This window comes from Rhipicephalus microplus, chromosome 2 (assembly GCF_043290135.1).
Source record: "Rhipicephalus microplus isolate Deutch F79 chromosome 2, USDA_Rmic, whole genome shotgun sequence".
Classification (NCBI taxonomy): Eukaryota; Metazoa; Arthropoda; class Arachnida; order Ixodida; family Ixodidae; genus Rhipicephalus; species Rhipicephalus microplus.
Window position 1 is genome coordinate 40399876 of NC_134701.1, and position 18957 is coordinate 40418832.

At 44.6% G+C, this 18957-nt stretch overlaps 1 protein-coding gene across 4 annotated transcripts in view; it reads left to right on the top strand.

Moving 5' to 3' along the window:
* pps (protein partner of snf) overlaps nt 1-18957 on the top strand; it is a 385339-nt gene that overhangs the window by 361922 nt on the left and 4460 nt on the right. For 3 of the 4 annotated variants that reach the window (XM_075886389.1, XM_075886390.1, XM_075886391.1), the window contains 2 exons: nt 6946-7152; nt 11459-16026. In XM_075886389.1, coding sequence (XP_075742504.1) covers nt 6946-7152; nt 11459-12943 — 1692 coding nt within the window. In that variant the 3' untranslated portion in view covers nt 12944-16026. Of the gene's footprint in view, nt 1-6945; nt 7153-11458; nt 16027-18957 lie in introns of those variants that run through there. The other variant, XM_075886392.1, reaches the window with a different exon arrangement.

Sequence of the window (18957 nt, forward strand, 5' to 3'; positions counted from 1 at the left end):
GGCCTACCGCTGACATTGGTCACCACGACATTGGCAACCACGACATTTCTGAAATCGACGCTGCTGCGGAGTTCGTCAGCGCATCACAAAAGAAGATGGAATTCTTCAAATGTGAGACATGGTCGACTGGTGCTTATGCTGCTAGCACGTTGGTGTGCGAGATTGGCGCATTGACAGCAGTGATGGCAGGTTCGGTATGCCCCGCTTGCTGCGAACGGAAACTCGCCGTCCGAGAAGTAGTTGAGAAACGCAAAGGACTTTCTTTCTTCTTAAAGCTGCGTTGCTACAATGCTGAGTGCCCGAAGTCTGTGCTTTCGTCTACGCATACATCAAAGTGAATCAACTCGGCCGGCGAGCGCGGTGACCCCAGCGCGAACATTCGCTACGACAGCGAGAGCTCGCGCGACCGCTTCGCCATAAACGTGCAGGCTGTTTTGCCAGCACATGCCATACGTGCAGGACATGACCAGCTTTCGCGATTTTGTGCGATCATCGGCCTGCCAAAACCTATGCATCAAAAGACATTTTCTGGTATTGCCAAGAAGCTCCATTGTGCTGCTATGAAGGCTGTTAGCCAAAACTTGGAAGAGGCACGAAGGATCACGAAGGACAACGTTGGCGGCGGCGATGTGCCGGTCATGTTGGACGGCACTTGGCAAAAAAGGGACCATAAAAGCCACAACGGAGTGGGCACAGCTGTGTCCCTGGACACAGGTCTTTGCCTCGACTTTGAGGTCCTTTCGAATTACTGCCTCGCTTGCAGTATACACAAGGACAGAGGTGGTGATGAAGAAATAGGGAAGCCTTTCACCACCCTGTTTGTGAAAAAAACACAGTGTTCATCCCATGCAATGGAATCTGAAGCAGCAGTGCGCATATGGCAGAGGACATTGTTATACAATACCCCACTGCGCTTCACAAATTTTTTTAGTGATGGCGACAGCAAGGCCTAGACTGCTGTCTGTAAGGCAAAGGTGTATGGCAATACTGTCATCGAAAAAGAAGAGTGCACCAACCACGTCTCAAAACGCCTAGGCACTGCTTTGCGAAAAATGGCAACGCCACTGCAATGTGGGGAAAAGCTAAAAGTCACAGCCGTTCAGAAGCTGCAGACATATTATAAAATAGCTACAACAAATAACAAGGGCAGTGTCCGCAGCATGTACACTGTTATATGGGCCTCTTATTTTCATTCTTGCTCCAGTGATGGAGCCAGTAGCCATAAAAGCATAGGCATGCTGAAGCAAAAAGGGGATGTGGCCTACACAAGGCCACACCCCCTTGTTGAATAAAGCAGAGGGCTTGGAAATTATGCCTATTTATAAGCGCCTTACTGATAAGCTCCTGGCTCGGTGCCTCGATGGAAAGACGCAAAACGCAGCCGAGTCACTCAGCAGTGTGTCCAAAAACGAAATTTGCTTCCCAGACATCTGTGGAGACAGCCACAGCTATTGCCGTGCTGTGGTATAATAAAGGCCATGCCAGCTTTGAGCATGTCCTACAAGAGATTGGAGTACTTCCTCTAGAAGAGTTGGCCATGCACACTGACCGTTGCGATGACCTGCGCATAAAGAAAATGAACTTGAAGCGCACGGCAGAAGCAAAGGCACACCGTCTGAGTGCAGTGAAAAAGGGCTCGCACCGAGGAGACCAACCGTAGGAGCCGTGAAGGGCCAAGCTACAGTGCGGGAGGGTTCTGAACACTTTGTGTGCTTTCCGTAAAGGCCGCTATTCAATGTAATTGAAGATTCAAATCGTAACAATTTAATTTTCAGGAATACATGCTTTTGTAACTTTCAAGCCTGTTTTTCTCATTTTTCAAATTTTTGGAAACTTGCATGTTTTCCAGGAAACCTTTCGTACACTTAGGATTGGCGCATACTAACGAAATTTGGCGTGCATATTCTTGAAGGTATGTAGAGGGCCGATATCTACTTGAAATTGCGCTACCTCTCAGTAGTAATTACAATAAAACAAGGTTATATTTCAGGGAACTGAAAGAAACACTGGTTGAAATTTCATAATTTTTTTAGCACTTTCTAGTAACTGTACACATTTCTTTGCTATATATCGGCACTCTATGATATGCAAAGAGCTAAGTAAACCATAGCACGATACTTTTTCGAAAAGTTTAGTACATGAAAATGTGCCCGTACAGACAGCTATAATTTGTCATTTAGTGTAATATAACTCAATAACTATATCAGCTACACAAAAACTAATTGTAGATTTGAAACCTACACGAAGAACTCTCTAATTAGCTGAATTTCCAAGTCTCTAGCACAAATGATAAAAAAAAAAGTTTTTTCGGGGAGTGTCTTTCCGTAAGTCCTGTAGGTTTCAGCACAGATATCAGTGCTGGAGGAGGTTGGCTTTCTAAGACTAGCTGAATGGGATCATGTTACGCCCAGCGGTCTGTTCGTTTGTAAAGAAAAAGAACTTTTCTTTATTTTTGAAGTCATCTTATGGAAACGCAGTTGGGACTGTGCGAGTCTCTAGCATCACAGCGTTTGTCTACGATATCTGCTGATAACCACATAGGTGTATTTATATTGTTATTTCATAAAGTACAATTTCAATCAAGAAGTATTCTGTTTATTTGCTACAGAAATAATCACTGAATAAGTTTCTTCAGAATGCTCAACAGCATGATGCCATTATTCTTGCATCATCAACTGAAATAGGGAGTGTTTCTAAGATGATTGGCTCCATGACATTTGCAATAAATCTAAATATTTCTAGCTCTCTACAAGAGCCTCAGAATATTTTTTTATGTTCTTGAACGTAAATGCAACTTCCTTCTCCAGGATTTAAAGTTATCTGCTCCAGATTGCTTCGATATGGAAAATTTCGCTGCTCCAAAGTGCTCCAAATCGGAAGACTTCGGAAGCATCATTGGGCATACTTAAAAAGTTGTAGGAAGGGAGGATTACTGGACGATGGTGTCAACATCTTGTGACGGTTTGTGCATAAACACGTCATATTTGCCTAGGTTTTTTCAAGGAAAAAAATGATTAAAAAAGAATGACTTCACTTGTAATTGCGCTGCTGCAAGGCATTCACACCAGAAGTAGAATGCACGATGTTTGTGCAATCAAAATTTTGCGCTTGCCTGGTTCAAGTGGGCCCCACTAGATGACACCTATCCATTCGAACCAGATGAAAAGAAAACTTCTTGAGCAATCGTGCCATTCCCCATGGCATTCTTGCCAAGTCTTCCTTATGTTTTCAATTTGTGTGCTACCCAACGCTAAAGTCTCCTAGATTTTATTTACCGTATTTACGTGCGTAATGAATGCAATTCGATAACAAACGGAACCCCAACTTAAGTCATCAAAATTTTGATTTTCATTTTTCCCGCGTAATAAATGCACCACTTACATTCGTTCGCTGTAGTCCCGCTAACCGCCACCTTGCGCCTCCTTACCCGTTGGATCTCTTCCATATTTTTATTATTGTATTATTATTATTGTGCCAACCCCCTTCCTTTTTGCTCACTCTCCCCCTCGCCCGCTGCCATATTGTTTTTCTTCATATCTGTCCACAGCGCTCCACCTCTTTTTTAAATCATTCATGCACCACAGGGGGATTCGCGAACAGTGCGAATGTGGAGGCATCGCAGCTGACTAGCTCACAGCAAGCGAAGGTCACAAAAGTGCCGACACCAACCGACGGTCGCTTCCTGCAAATACGAAATTTTAAGGCCCGCCCACACGCCCGTGATTTTTGAGTGACGACGACAGGGTTTGCTGTCGCCATGGCTGTCGCAAAGGGCCATTCGTTGCCATCGCGTCTCATGCAGGGGTGGAAGTGCTGCACCAATCTAAGCTGCTGCGTTAGGCTGCGCGTAAACGGCAATTTCGGCGATAATTGTCTATTGGAAAAGCAAGCCGCAAATTTAGCCGAATATTATCGTCGACCGAGCAACACTGACTGTTGACAGGACAGGACGCAGTCGCATCCATATCCAGTGTAATTCGATCTCGTTGTATCGAAGCGGTATAGGTGTTCACTGGTTGTATTTCGGTTTGCTAGTGCTCGTCTCATCGCAGTTATCACCGTGGTTTCCCCGCCATAGTGGTGGCACCAGCATGAGTAACTGTGAATTATCTAGCAGTACAGTGAAACTGCGCTAATTTGTATCAGCCAGGAATACGGGTAAATGGCAGTGCGCGCTTACCAGCACAAATGTATATTTCCTGAAACAGGTACAGTACCACAGCAAATGTTGCCAAAAGTACCCGCCAGAAACTCTTTTCTTCATTCTGCCAAAGCGCGAAAAATATACTAGGCTGTTACTCTCAGAACGATCGTTTTATAGCACCTAGTGCTGACGCCAAAGAGCATTTTGGCTCGTCTGGGATACGCAGCGAGTGAAATAGCGATAGAACAGACACTATTGGCTTTCCGCGATACATATGTGCGCTTCTCTACCACGATACTAAGCGACAACTAACAGTTTCATTGAAACGCGGAGCGGTCGCGTGGACTCTGAAAATCTACTGGTTAGTTCCGTGCAGAATGGCGCCTCGGCCGCCCACGTCGTTGATGTCGGGCGGCTTGCACTACCGTGTGCACGGATTTGCTGAGTGATTTGCTTGTCCCCACTTCACTTCAGACCAAGCACAGATGAGCAGAGTAGTGTGTTTATAACTAGCATGGGGATAACAAACTTTCTGCAAGGAAAGTTTGCCGCGATTACCTATACGCCGTTTCACACATTAGGTGCAACATCAGCTGCAACGCTGCTGTGGCTAGCGAGACTCATTGCAGTAGGAGTGTTCACGTAAAAAAACAGTTCCCCGTTTTTAGCACCCAGAATATACATCAGCAGCAAAATAATGAGCCAAGAGCCAGGCAACGAAAGAGACGTGGTCCAGCACGTGCTTGGCATCCTGAAACGCCAACGGCTGAAAGCGCGTCCCCATGGGTTTAACGCGAGTAGGCTGCTGCTCCGGGACCTCCAAGAACGCTAGTCTATCTTTAATTTCTCTTCCTTTTTTTCTTTATGCTGGATCAACAATAAAGTTGTTTCACTCACTCACTTCTTTTTGTTTCAATGCGAGTATTAAATGAGCATGTTTTGTATCACAGACACCCATTATATTTGTGGGTGCTAAGTCTGGTAAGCTCGCTAGTACTGTATGTTTAGTGCGAACCATTGTAATTTTTTTTACGAGAAATATCTTTGATTGACGATGATGTCTGATGCTAGAAAGTCGTTCCCAAAATAATTCGCATTGCTCCAAAACGCACCTTTTAGTGCTCCGAACTTGCTCCAAAATTTCCCTTTTGCTGCGCCAAAGCTGCCTCAAAACAGCATTATTCCTGCTCCCTGAGCGGCTCCAAAACACTCAAGTCCACTTCCAGCCCTGCTCATGTTAGAAAAAAAAAAAAAAAAAAGCTTATCATTTAATAACAAATCATGCTTTTTCTGCAACATGGTAGCACTCCCGATTCTCGCTTCGGTTGCGATTTGCTCTTTGTACTTGTTATCCGCGCATACTTCAAGGAACACAAGGTATAGGCTGCCTTTTACTTCTCATTTGGACAGCGATGCGGCGGCCATATTTTTTCATTCATCTTCTTAACGACGGTTTGTTTTCATGCTTCAGTGCTTGCTGCAATGTTGGTTACTTGCTACAGTGCAAATGGCCTGGTCATAGCACATGCTTGTGGGTGCCTCTCGAGATCACAGAAGATGCCGTTGTTGCGGTTAAACGATTGCGAGAAAAGATAGCCGGGAATTGCTTTTATGGCGTGTGCAGGCAGCACGGGAGCAGCTTGCAGAAGATAGCGCCTTTGACCACCGAAGATGAGTGAAGTGTAACGAAGAAGCTGTTTTCGAACAGTGTTTATGTAAATTGCAAAAAGCTAAGTGACCAAACTTTTTTTTTTTTCATTACTGCATTTTTTGCTCATCTAAAAAAGCTTTATAAAATTTGCCCCGCAAAATAAACACACCCCTAACTTTGCTCCCTTTTTTATAGAAACAAAAGTGTGTGCATTACACGAGTAAATACAGTATAACAAGCTTTATTTATTTATTTATGTACATGCAAAGAAAGTTCCTGTGGGTTTATCTAAAGGGGCTTTACTAATGGGCCTTTAGTCCAGGGCTCCAGTATCTGTTGCCATCCGCTCCGCTCTCTGGACGAGCCTGATCTAGTCGTCGAGGGCCAAGCTGTACAGCAGTGGCTTCCATTGCTCGTTCGCAGTGTTCATGTGGTGGTGTTCGAGGTTGAGTAGTGGGCACTCCCACATAATATGCCGGGTTGGTGTGGACCAGCGCCAAGGGCAGTCATACCTGTAAGAAAGGGGTACATGCGACATACAGTGTGTCGGTTTTTGTAGGTTCCAGTTTGGAGCCTACGCCAGGCAGTAACCTGCTGCTAAGTGATAAGTCATACCGGTGAGATTGTTGATTGTCACCACCTCACCTTCATTTATTTTCTATGATTATCTGCAAAGACATTTCTGCAATCGCATGGAACCGGGAATACTTGATCGGGAAATTTTCACTCTTATTGGAATGACGAAAACTCGTCTGCAGCACATTGTGACGTATGCAAGTCCAGCGGCGTAGTAAACTTTTATAGCTCAAAATCTTAATGTGGTGTGCTGTTGGTTCACACTAACCGGTGGGCATAAGACAACCACTACGGCTCATGCATTCCCGGGAAGCTTTTTTCTCTATGAGAGACTGTCGGTAATTTGTCGCTACTATGTTTCAACCGTTATTATAAAAGTGGGTACGTACTTTTGAGTTTTGACTATAGTACTGTTTCAAGCCATCTTGGCAATGACACAGCTGCGTATAAACACACTGCGCGTGCAGAAAATTGGAATGAAATGAGCCTGTGTAGTACCATCATGTAACTGATATGGAAGTTGTGTTGTCCTTTTTGGGATTTGCCTCTGAAGCGATGGGTGTGTCTGTTGCAGGTGGGCATTGCAGGCACCCCCACGCCCACTGAAGAACCTCCTCCACCTCCCCCACCAAGAGTGTCGGGACAGGCTGTGAGCGAGCTGATTGAGCGCATCTCAGCAGGCGCCAACCCAGCTGCTGTCACGACATCTGTGCTTGCCTCGCTGGCCTCCAATGCTAACCTAGAGCACCAAAAGCGTCTACTTGTAGAGCTCACTCAAGAGGTAAGCTGTGTTGGCCGCCGAGTTGCCTAGAATCTGTGTACAGCAGCATATCAGTTTCTTACATACAACACTCTCCCATCACACTGCTCGTCCATTAGCCTGGATCAGCAGAGGGGGCCCAGATTTAAACTGGGAAGCGATATGTTCAGACAGCAGACTGTACCCTGATTAGTTGCAGATTTCACGGACCATCTGGCTCCATTTGCCTGATAAACAAGTTCCACCACCAGAGCGCTGGGTTACTCTCTACCGCAGCATCTTCACTGACTGCAAGCAGGCTGGGGGTATTCAACAAAATGGAGGTTTACAGAAAACGACACTTGGCTGCAACGGCTGTTGTAAATTGACAACCTCTGTAATTTGTTACACAGTCTACTCTCGTTGCAATGGACCAAATCTTGCCTTGCATTTCTTGTCACCAGTCGGGTGGTCCCTGCTGCAAAGAAGGCATTAGGCTTGCACTGATCATTGGCAGTGGGCTTCGCACTGCCACATTCACGACACCTTTTTGCTTGCGACTGTGGGCAAACGTCCGATCTGTGTCCTAGTTCTCCGCACGGGTGACACGTTTCATATTGCTTCTTGTACAGTATGCAACGGTACTCACAACTCCTTTAGTACACATAATGTAGTACATACATGCCCTGCAATACAATGATCGCGTGATCGGTGCGACCCATTTTCTTCGTGTGTAATACGCTGGTGTTCCTCTCGTTCACTAGGCTTTTCTCGATATCTGGAAGTATCATAGTCTGGTATACCTCGGATGATTCCCTTCGACGTATCTTCCGGCGCCATGGTGTATGCGGTGACTTCGTATGTTCTGTCTCTTATTCGGAAGGGCTTCATCGCACTGTATTTTTCTCCTCTTGCAAGCACAGGTGTACTCACTACAATGATGTTCTGCCACTCAGTGATGCCAATGGAGTCCTTGAGTCAGATAATGACCTTGATGTCTTCTTTTAGCAAGGGCAGCTTTTTTTGGAGCTGCGTTCATCTTCTGTATGTTCCTAGACGCTCGTCTCCTATGCCATGACTGGGTGAATGTCCCCGTCAGTTGCCCGATTTTTCCTCTTATGTGCATGGATCGTCTTCTGGAATTTGTTTTGCTGAGATGTCGTCTCCGTCCTTTTGATCTACGTCCATCACGTGAAGCTGCGAGGTGAATAGGAGCCTGCACTCCCCTCAGTAAAACTTGAGCTGAGGCCACGTTTGCGGTGGAAGTAATGGCGTCGCCCGAATAAACTGTAGTTTCACTAAGGTTTGTTGACCTTCCACTTTCCAAAGGTGCCTGCCAGCTGAAACAATGCATAATATCTGGATGAAGGGTAATCGTAACCTCCAAGTGTTTCCTGAATGTTCAGGTAACTATACGGGGAATCGTGTGCAACCACAGCTCAACACCACCGCGGGATTAGGCGGGGTGCTGAGAGCATTTTCGGAGCGCGGTATGTTCGAATTAACCGTCAAAAATGCTTGCGCATTCGAATTACCCGGCGTTTTCGCCCATTGAAATACACATAGCTTTGACGGGACCTGATCGTGAGTTCGAATTAACTGGAAGTTCAAAATAATGAGATTGGACTGTACAATATTTTAATAAAGTCATTATTCAACAATATCTTATTTGTGCAAGAACAGCTCGAATGTTGAAAACATTGCGTGGCCTTAAAAAATTTTGTCATAAACACATCATTCAGTAGAGTTGTTTTTTTTTGCACTTACCTGTATTGCTGTGCAAGAATCTTAATTTTCACTTTTATTCCTGATGGCACCTGCTTGTAGCCGTCCAGTGAAACGGCAATCTCGTTGTGCACACCAGAGTTTCACTTCCTGCGCTTCAAGTCTCCCGGTTGTCCCAGCCTGGGGTCAATTAATGGAAAGGTCTCTTCATTCGCCCACGAAGTGCACGTACGCTACAACGTAGTCGAAAAGTTGGCGACACTCATAAACAATCTGCTTAGAGATGCTCCAACTGCTGCGACAGTGCGAGAGTAGAAGTTGTCAAATGCTTAGTGTCTGCTTAAATACATGCGGTCAATACGTATTTTAAGATATGCAATACGACAGATATTTTTTAAATTGAAACAGTTTAACATGTCTTTTATGAATAAATATCTAGCTTTTCAAATCTGTTTTTACAGAACTATGCTCGACTTTCTTGTTGCTTTTGCTTTCAACAAGATCGACCAGGGGGTGCAAACGACACAAAATCACAATCTCTTAGCCAGATTTCCATGCGCGGATCGCGACAGCCTTGATACCGATCTGGTCTGATCGCAATTAAAACTGACCATGTCGCAGCACTTAATCCAAAATGTGGTCGATCCAGATTGGCACTGATCGCGATTAAAAATTCACGAGTGACGCTGGTATTACAGTCGAATCTCATTATTTCGAACACGCTTAATTCGAACTTTCGGGTAATTCGAACTCACAATGAGGTCCCGTCAAAGCTATGTGTATTCCAATGGGCAAAAATGCCCGGTAATTCACGCTTCTCCCTTTTTTGTTCCTGCCAGGTAAAGACCGTGCTCCTTCCAATGCTGCGCGCCAAGAGAGGGAAAAAAAAGGAAGCCGTCACTGAAGAAAGCCGTCACTGGGTTGAATGAATGTGTGGTTGAAGGAAAGGAAAATGGCACTATCTTCTGCAGCTCTTGCCCCTTGCGGGAGCACGGCTCTGCGCCTTGAGGGGGGGGAGGGGAAACTCTCATGCGCCGGTGCTATGCTTCTCCTTTTTCCTTCCCTGCCACGTAACCCTTCGTCTAGTGGCTAAGGTACTCGGCTGCTGACCCGCAGGGTGCGGGTTCGAATCCCGGCTGCGGCGGCTGCATTTCCGATGGAGGCGGAAATGTTGTAGGCCCGTGTGCTCAGATTTGGGTGCACGTTAAAGAACCCCAGGTGGTCGAAATTTCCGGAGCCCTCCACTACGGCGTCTCTCATAATCATATGGTGGTTTTGGGACGTTAAACCCCACAAATCAATCAATCAATCACGTAACCCTTCTCCTTTCAATGACATCCGCGAAGAGAGCAAAAAAAAAAAAAAAAAAAAGCCGCCATGGAGTGTTGGTTTTTTCTGATATTCTCTCCGCGTGGAGACGCTTCTCATTTCTCGTCACGCTGTGGCTGCGTAGCGGAGAGCGGGAGGTTCTGCTATGCAGCAGTCGTTGTTATCGTCGTCTTTAGATAATGTCGGCGCTGGACATTTTCGCGCGCAACTTCTCTTGCCAGGAGGATGCTGGAGCCAAAAGTAAATAAATGTAAGTCTTCTGAAACTTCCCCCTCGTATGTTAGCTCAATGCACATTCACCACTGCATGGAGAGCCCTCCGTTTATTTAGCTTTCATTAATTTGAACTTCTTTTAATTCGAACAAATTTTCGGGCCCCCTCGAGTTCGAATTATCGAGATTCGACTGTACAAATAAAACAAAAGTCGCGTTCACATCACATTTCTATTTCAAAGGCACTACTGCAGCGGGGGTACAATGTCAAGAAAAGTATGTCTTCATTGCCACAGCGCACTTGTTCTCTTAATAAGCCATTTCATTCCCTAATGGAATGAACAAAACGAATTAGCATACAAATTAGGTCTAGTACAACATTCTAAAGGCTTAAAACAATGACCATAGAGTGAAACGACATAATGAGGACTGTGTAGGTACATTTATTTTCAAAAGCGAGTTTTACCACGAGATGCTTGACATAGGAGCTTTAACTGCAGTTTAATTTGACAAGACGATCATTATTCCCAGCCTAGTTAATTTTTAATATTGGTACAGCTGTGATTTTTCGAGTAGTGGCTTAGGACAAACCTTGCAGCTCTGTTCTGTATTTTTTTAAGTTTGTCAATTAGAAATACGCCAAGGAATCTAATACTGGACAAGCGCACTCAAGCATAGGGCGAATGTATGCTAAATATGCAGTAATTGCAAACGTGCTGGTGCATATCTCAAGTTTCGCTGTATAAAGTTAAATTATTTGGTGGCCTTCACAACCTCTGTCGCAACATGAGCATCCCATGAGTGGCCCTCCACGCTTTCACATTCGTTCTCTCCCTATCCGCAGCTGCACAGAAAGGGCTGCTGTTTCTCTCTCACTGCTACACCCAAGTTTTCAGGCCAGTTTTCACTTGATTCAGGACATATCTTCAGGGCAGTTTTCAGTTTCTTCAGGACATTGGACAGCTGTCTGTAGAAGACGGTTGCCGCGTACTCGCCATAGATGCCGCTGTCATTTCCTTATGAGTGGACTTGGTTGCACCAGAAGGGACAGGATGCTAATCCCTCTACTGTTCGTTATCCAGGTCGCTTTGTGCTCTACGGGGCATGTTGCTGTGGCCGGTGATCCAGCCAGTTTGCAAGTCAACACAACACCTGCGCCGGACCAATGCGCCATGGACGCAACGAAACTGCTACCACCCGACATCAACGAAACCATACTGCGCAGACAGTGGCGGACTGACACAGTGACGTCAACAGAAGGCCCTCATCTCGACCGTATAAATACCGGGCGCAACGACGGATCTTTCAGTGGACTTAGTTGCACTAGAAGGGACAGGATGCTAATCCCTCTACTGTTCGTTATCCAGGTCGCTTTGTGGTCTACGGGGCATATCGCTGCGGCCGGTGATCCAGCCAGTTTGCAAGTCAACACAACACCTGCGCCGGACAAATGCGCCATGGACGCAACGAAACTGCTACCACCCGACATCAACGAAAGCATACTGCGCAGACAGTGGCGGACTGACACAGTGACGTCAACCAAAGGCCCCCATCTCGACCGTATAAATACCGGGCGCAACGACGAATCTTTCAGTGGACTTGGTTGCACCAGAAGGGACAGGATGCTAATCCCTCTACTGTTCGTTATCCAGGTTAGTGTGCAATACACTTCTTCCATTCGAGATGACTCCCTGGCCTTAATGGTGCTGCCAAGTCCACATTTTCTTCTTGAAACTGTCAAAGATTGTGCAGATGTTATCAAGTTGCTGTTACTAACCGCTGGCGATATAGAAACCAATCCGGGGTCAACATCAGACTCAGAGTCTGAATCCAGTTCGACTAACGACCTACTGAAAAAAATTTTGAAACAGCAAAGGGAAACTACCAAATCTTTGAAAGAATTGACTTCCGACCTAAAAAGAGTCGAATCTGTGGTGACCAACGTTCAAGAATGGGTTACGTCTATTGAAAAGGAAATATGTCGCATGCAAACGCTTGAACAAAAGTTGACGGTATGTGAGGAAGCCTGTAGCAGCTCAAACATCCAACTTCTTGAACTATCGGCCAAAGTAGACGACCTAGAAAATAGGAGCAGACGCAACAATCTCGTAATATACGGTATTAATGAAGAAGTAGACAAAGATTGGAAGTCACTGGAGGCCATAGTTAAGCAAGAAGTATTCCAGAAAGTATTAGGCATAGAAGTAAAGTCATTAGAAAGGATTCATAGAGTGGGAAAATATCACAAAGAACGCCACCGTCCGATTATCCTTCGACTTTATGACTTTGCAGAAAAAAACAGAATTTTGTCCTGCTGCAGCAAACTGAAAGGACCGAAAATAGCAATTTCGGAGGATTTTTCAAAAATAGTGTGTGATACACGACAGAAACTTTGGCATTCTGCAGCACAGGACAGGGCCGAAGGCTTAAAAGTGTCGCTAATTTATGACAAGTTAAAAGTGGACGGAAAACTGTACGTCTGGGATTCGCAACACAATCGAAGGGTTAGAATGACAAAATCAGTTACGCCTACGCAAAGGCAGCCGGAAATTCAAACGAAGAAATGACGGGAGCGTTCTAAAACCCTTCGAATTGTATCACTTAACGCACACAGCGTTTTAAACAAACTAACTCTTTTGGAAAGCTTAGTACTAAACCACAATCCACATATTTTAGTTATTACAGAAAGCTGGTTGCACGAAGGCGTGCTTGATTCTGAGGTTGTCCCCTCCTCATACAAATTAATCCGCAAAGACAGAACAACAAGAGGCGGCGGAGTAGCGATAGCTATAAAAAAGAATGTGAAGTTTTCCCATTTAGAGGATATTAGCAACCATGAAAGTGTGTGGTGCCGGACCAATTTTTATGGAAAAAACATATTCTTGGGCACAGTGTATCGTCCACCAAACTCTTCCCCTGAATATTTAGAGATTATGCACGACTATATTGCACAGCACACAAATTCACATTCGAAGATAATTTTATGCAGAGATTTTAATTTGCCACGAATTAACTGGCCTGAATTGGGTCATGATCACCAAGAGGTAGCAAGTGCGGAATCATTGTTGCTAACAGCGTTTAGTTTCTCATTGTCACAACTAGTATCTAGTGCTACGCGTATTGTAGGTTCTTGTTCATCTGTGCTTGATCTCATGTTTGGAAGTAATTCCCTTGAAAACTGTTGTATAAGTGTTGAAGATGGGATTTCCGACCACAAGGTTGTTTCTCTTTCGTGTCCTTTAACACTAGTTCAAAAAACAAAGGAATCCAGAGATACTTATTTCAGGGACTATGCACATGCAGATCACGCTGCTATCTTCGCCCATTTAGAATCGTCGTTCCCTGTTTTCGATAAAATTAACAACGTGGACGAACTGTGGACATGCTTTAAGGATATCGTGGGCGATTGTGAAGCTCGTCACGTGCCTTTAAAAAGAAAACGCGTTGACCGGGATTATCCGTGGGTGACGCGGGAGATCATACATTTAAAAAGGAAGATTAAAAGGCGACGCAAGGCCGGAAAATCTGATCTACAACTACAACTACAATTACAACTACAACTACTTGTCCTACAACTACAAGGCCTTATCGCTACACTGAACAACAAAATTGGCAGCGCTAAGTCTCGATTCCATTCTGACACGCTTCCATCATTCATGCAGTCTGAGCCAAAAAAGTTTTGGTGCTACTTGTCTAAGCAGCATTCTGATATTACCCAGCTCACATCGTGCAACAAAATTATCACGCAACCAGACCAGATATCCGATGAATTAAATGCCTTCTTTCACTCAGTTTTCGCACATGGGTCCTCTGGAGCATCTTTACCATCATATCCTTTAATGAACCCTATGCCAGAATTGCACATTAATGAAGAAGGTGTTCAGTGCCTACTCCGCAACTTTGACACTAAGAAGTCTCCAGGCCCAGACAATATTTTGAACACCTTTCTTAATAAATATGCTAACTGGATAAGCCGATATCTGCATAAAATCTACACCACTTCAATAGTTACGCAGACAATCCCTAATGACTGGAGCATGGCAAAGATTATTCCAATACATAAATCCGGTTCTAAACTACAATCCAGTAACTACCGCCCGGTCTCATTAACCAGCACGTGTTGCAAGATATTAGAGCATATAATTTTTAAAGCCATTATAACACATTTAGAAACTAACAACCTACTCTACTGTAGGCAACATGGATTTCGATCTGGCTTATCGACAGTCACGCAGCTAGCCGAGATTACCAACGACATTGCGAATGCACTGAATGAAAGGGGACAAATAGATGCCGTTTTTTTAGATTTTGCAAAAGCATTTCACGTCGTTCGCCACTCTGATCTAACAACTAAAATGCATGCAATTGGTATTGAAGATAATATTACTACATGGATAACATCATATCTACACAACCGCAAGCAGTTTGTCGCTGTGAACAACCACACGTCAAACCGCCTGAACGTCCTTTCGGGCGTACCACAAGGATCAGTCTTAGCACCAATTTTGTTTCTTATCTACATCAACGACATTCCTATGGTCATTGACTCACCCGTTCAAACAAGGCTTTTCGCAGATGACTGCGTTGTTTACACAAGGGTAAATCGAACTGAGGACCAGATTAACCTTAATCACTCATTAACAAAAATTCAAGCCTGGTGTTCCCAGTGGGGAATGACATTGAACGCGCGGAAAACCGTAGCCATAACTTTCACGAATAAGAAAAAACCACTCAAATTTGCTTATACAATAGACAATTTAGAAATAACTAAAAGCAATCAAGTTAAATATTTGGGAGTTACATTAGCATCCAACCTTAATTGTGATCCACATATAACTGCTATTTGTTCGAAAGCGCAAGGTAAATTGGGCTTCCTAAAGAGAAAACTCCGTAACACTCCCCCTGCAGTAAAGCTAACCGCCTATAAGACCCTGATTAGACCAGCACTAGAATACGCCAATATAATTTGGAGTCCACATCATAAATTTCTCATTAGTAAAATTGAGCGAGTGCAAAACTTAGCAGTTTGATTTGTGTTTCCCGATTACTCCAGGTATACCAGTGTTACTAATCTGCGTAAAAGAGCCGAACTTCATTGCCTTTCCAAACGGAGCACACATTCTAAACTTAAATTCCTGTATCTTCTTTATCATGGGAAATATACAATATCCAGATCAGACTATCTTCTTGAACCTTTCAGGCATTCCACGAGAACTAACCACAATAAGACAATACGACTGCCCACAAGTCACGACAACATTCACAAAAACTCTGTTTTTCCGTCATCAATTGCATATTGGAATCAACTTCCATTAATAGCTGTGAACTGTGACACTGTAGAATCCTTTATTGAAAAGATTAAAACTATAAGTTTTGAACAATAGACGCAAATGTACGAATAGGGATTTATTGTGAGCAGTTTCTTTCCTTTTGACTGGTTTGTCCTTTTAGCATGATTCTGAACGTTGCATTATGACACTGTTGTTTTGGCTACTTGGAATTCAATAGTTTTTTTCTCTTTTCTTGGATTGTGTGGGTGCCTTTCTGTACGTGACATCATTGTTTGTATATCCTATGTACCACTTCTGCTTGGACCGAGAAGGTCTGCAGTGTACTTAAATAAATAAATAAATAAAAATCCCATCTTTAATTCTCCCTTCTCATTCTCCTGCAGGCGCCAAGACATGCTTCTATTTAAGACTGCAGAAACAGCGTCTTTTGTTCTCCAACTGCTCGCTACATGTCGTGGGGTGGCCACAGAGTCCCATTTCACTGCAGTTAGCGGCTGTTTTTCGGAAGTTGGTAGAACTAAAGGACTTCGTTGAACCTCATAGTGTTTGGAAAGGTCAATGTTACCTTTCTACATGAATGAGGGTTTCAAACCGCACATGAAAACAAAACTTGGACTTATATAGTGCTCATGTCTGTCTGGTGTGCGACCGGTGGCGGTGCTGTGAATCTTGCGTGTATAACGTCAACATGGGGATTTGTGCACTTTCATTTCATGGCCCTGCGCCATATAGAAACCACAGTCGTGGTATAACTTGATAAAGGAGCAATTCAGTTGGTTATTTTGTGCGTGGTGGCTGCCAAAGCTGTGCAAACTACCATAAGTCTCCGCTTTTAACGTATATTTTAAAAGCACAGCAATTTTTCTTAACACTGCAGAGTCTTGTCTCTACGGGGCAAATGCTGCGCAACAGTGAAGCACGACGGGGCTCTATGCCTCTGTACAATTGCCCTTGAAAAGGTCGTGAGCTTTTACAGCTACCCTAAGGACCTGAAGAACGGGAAAGCGCCCCACGCCTTCACCAACCGTGTGCAGCAAGCACTTCACTGACAGTGACTTCTGGTATAACCGCGTTTGAGTGCCCCAACAGTACTTGAGTAATATATTGCACAGAGGCTACAAGAATAAGCGACTTGTGCCATGTGCGGTGCCGTCGCAAAACCTACCAAGAAAGCCCCTAGGGAGCCGAAGAGGCGGCTTCCAAATCGCCTCGTGAGTGCAGCTCAATGGCGCAGGAGTCCACGGCTTTATTTGATTGGTGTATGTACATACCGTATTTACTCGCATAATCCTCGCACTTTTTTTGCCGGAAAACCGATGAAAAGTTGGGGGGTGCGAGAATTACGCGGGGAAAACTTTCTACGAAAACGTACAGAGCGAAAAAGAAAACGAAGTGGCCGCAAATCGGGATTCTCACACAAACAACTAACAGCAAGCTTTAAGAAGTACTAATTAAAACTTACCTCAACAATAAAAGCAGAGGTTCAACACAAGACAAGATTAAATTGAGACACAAAAAGTGGAAGCAAATAGTCGAGAATTAGAATACCTTACGCAAAGCTTGCGGACGTTGCGGGCGTAGCGGTAGCGTTCGTCGCTCAACAGGAGCCCTCAAAAGGTAAGCGTGGTATGTCAGTATTGGGCTGATGGCTATTTAACAGAATTGTCTGCAGTTTCCTTAAAAAATAAAGTTTACCATCAATCCCAAGGGCCTACCGGCGGCCCTGTTGCCGTTCTTTAGTGCATTGTCTATCACTTGCAACTTGAAAGCAGCCGTATAGCTTCAGTATCGCCTCATAACTTAACAAGGTTACCGATGCAACATACAAAACACGCCGCAACACGCACTGGCCACTTCGGCTTCGCTTGAGTTGGATTGAATCTCTGTGCAATAGTACGCTTGATGCTTAAGAGATGGCACCAGATGACGTGCGCTATCATCATCAGTGGCTGGAAAGAGCAGACGACATTATTGCAGCAGTTTTCGGGGGTGCGATTACTCGAGGAAAAAAAGAAATCGTATTTTTGTTGGGCGATGTGGGGGGTGCGAGAATTGTGCGAGTGCGATGATTACACGAGTAAATACGGTATACACGTAGTTCACTGATAAAAACAAGCACGTGCCTAGCGCATTACTTACATAAATTTATAAGCGAAACCTGCAGTCAGTGTTGAAGGCACATTCTCTAAAGGTTCTTACCTCAGGCAGCGCACACGCTTTAAGTGGAGCTCTTTGAGCTTTTGTTGTGCCACATGCGTGAACAGAAACTCTACCCAGCTTACCTTTGCCCCTGTATGCTGCATATATAATCAGCAATAATTGTTTGTTATACTTTAATACCCAAGCAGTGAGCCTGTGCAGCATTAATATGATGATTGACATGTGGCGTTTAACGTCGCAAAACCACCATATGATTATGAGAGATGCTGGTACAGTAGAACCCCGCTGATACGTTTTTCACGGGACAGTAAAAAAAAAACGTAGGAGCCGAGAAACGCGAAAAATTGAGAAGTTAGAGTAGTGGTGAACTGCACATAGTTTTATTTTAATTCTTTCACTTGAAAAAATCATGCAGCATTTCCTGACGCATCTTCTCACGCCCGACAAGCACAAGGCGTTTTTCAAGCACCTGTAGTGCCATGTGGCTCTCGCCATCGTCACTGGTGCGCACATATCTTCGCAAAAAATCCAGTGCTGCACCGTCGATGAGGACGTTGGCTCCAGTATCCGCTCCACCTCCTCCTCAGCTTCCTCGTCACTGGCGCACAGATCGGCGCACTCAGCCACGATGTCATTGACGGATAACATCGCGGAGGTGACAACGGCGTCGTCAACAGAAGCGTAGTCACTGTACGCGATTCCACTGGCACCAACAGTCTCCAGGCAGTGTTCAGTTCATCGCAGTCTGCGAACGCACCGTCTCCAACAGCTTCTGTTGTGTCATCTGTTGTGTCAACAAACCATGCGGTCAGTGGTATCAGCGGGCTCGTCGGCCATCCGGAAAATTTATTGGCCCTGTCTATTGGGCTACAACTGAAATACTTGAAAACATTCATTGCTGGTGTTAGTGGAACCTCTCGAAGCTGTTCGTTCCACAATGCTTTCGCCTAAAGCAGACGATTAGCGCATAGGAGCAGCAGCTGCTGCAACACGTCTGAAAGCAGAGTCCCCTTGGTGACGACACCCATAAGAGGGCGCCGTTTCAATATCTCAAAGCCAATTGTAACACGCTGATTGAAAAATAGGTGTTGATAGGCACTTATAGACATTTAGATAGGAACACCAAAAAT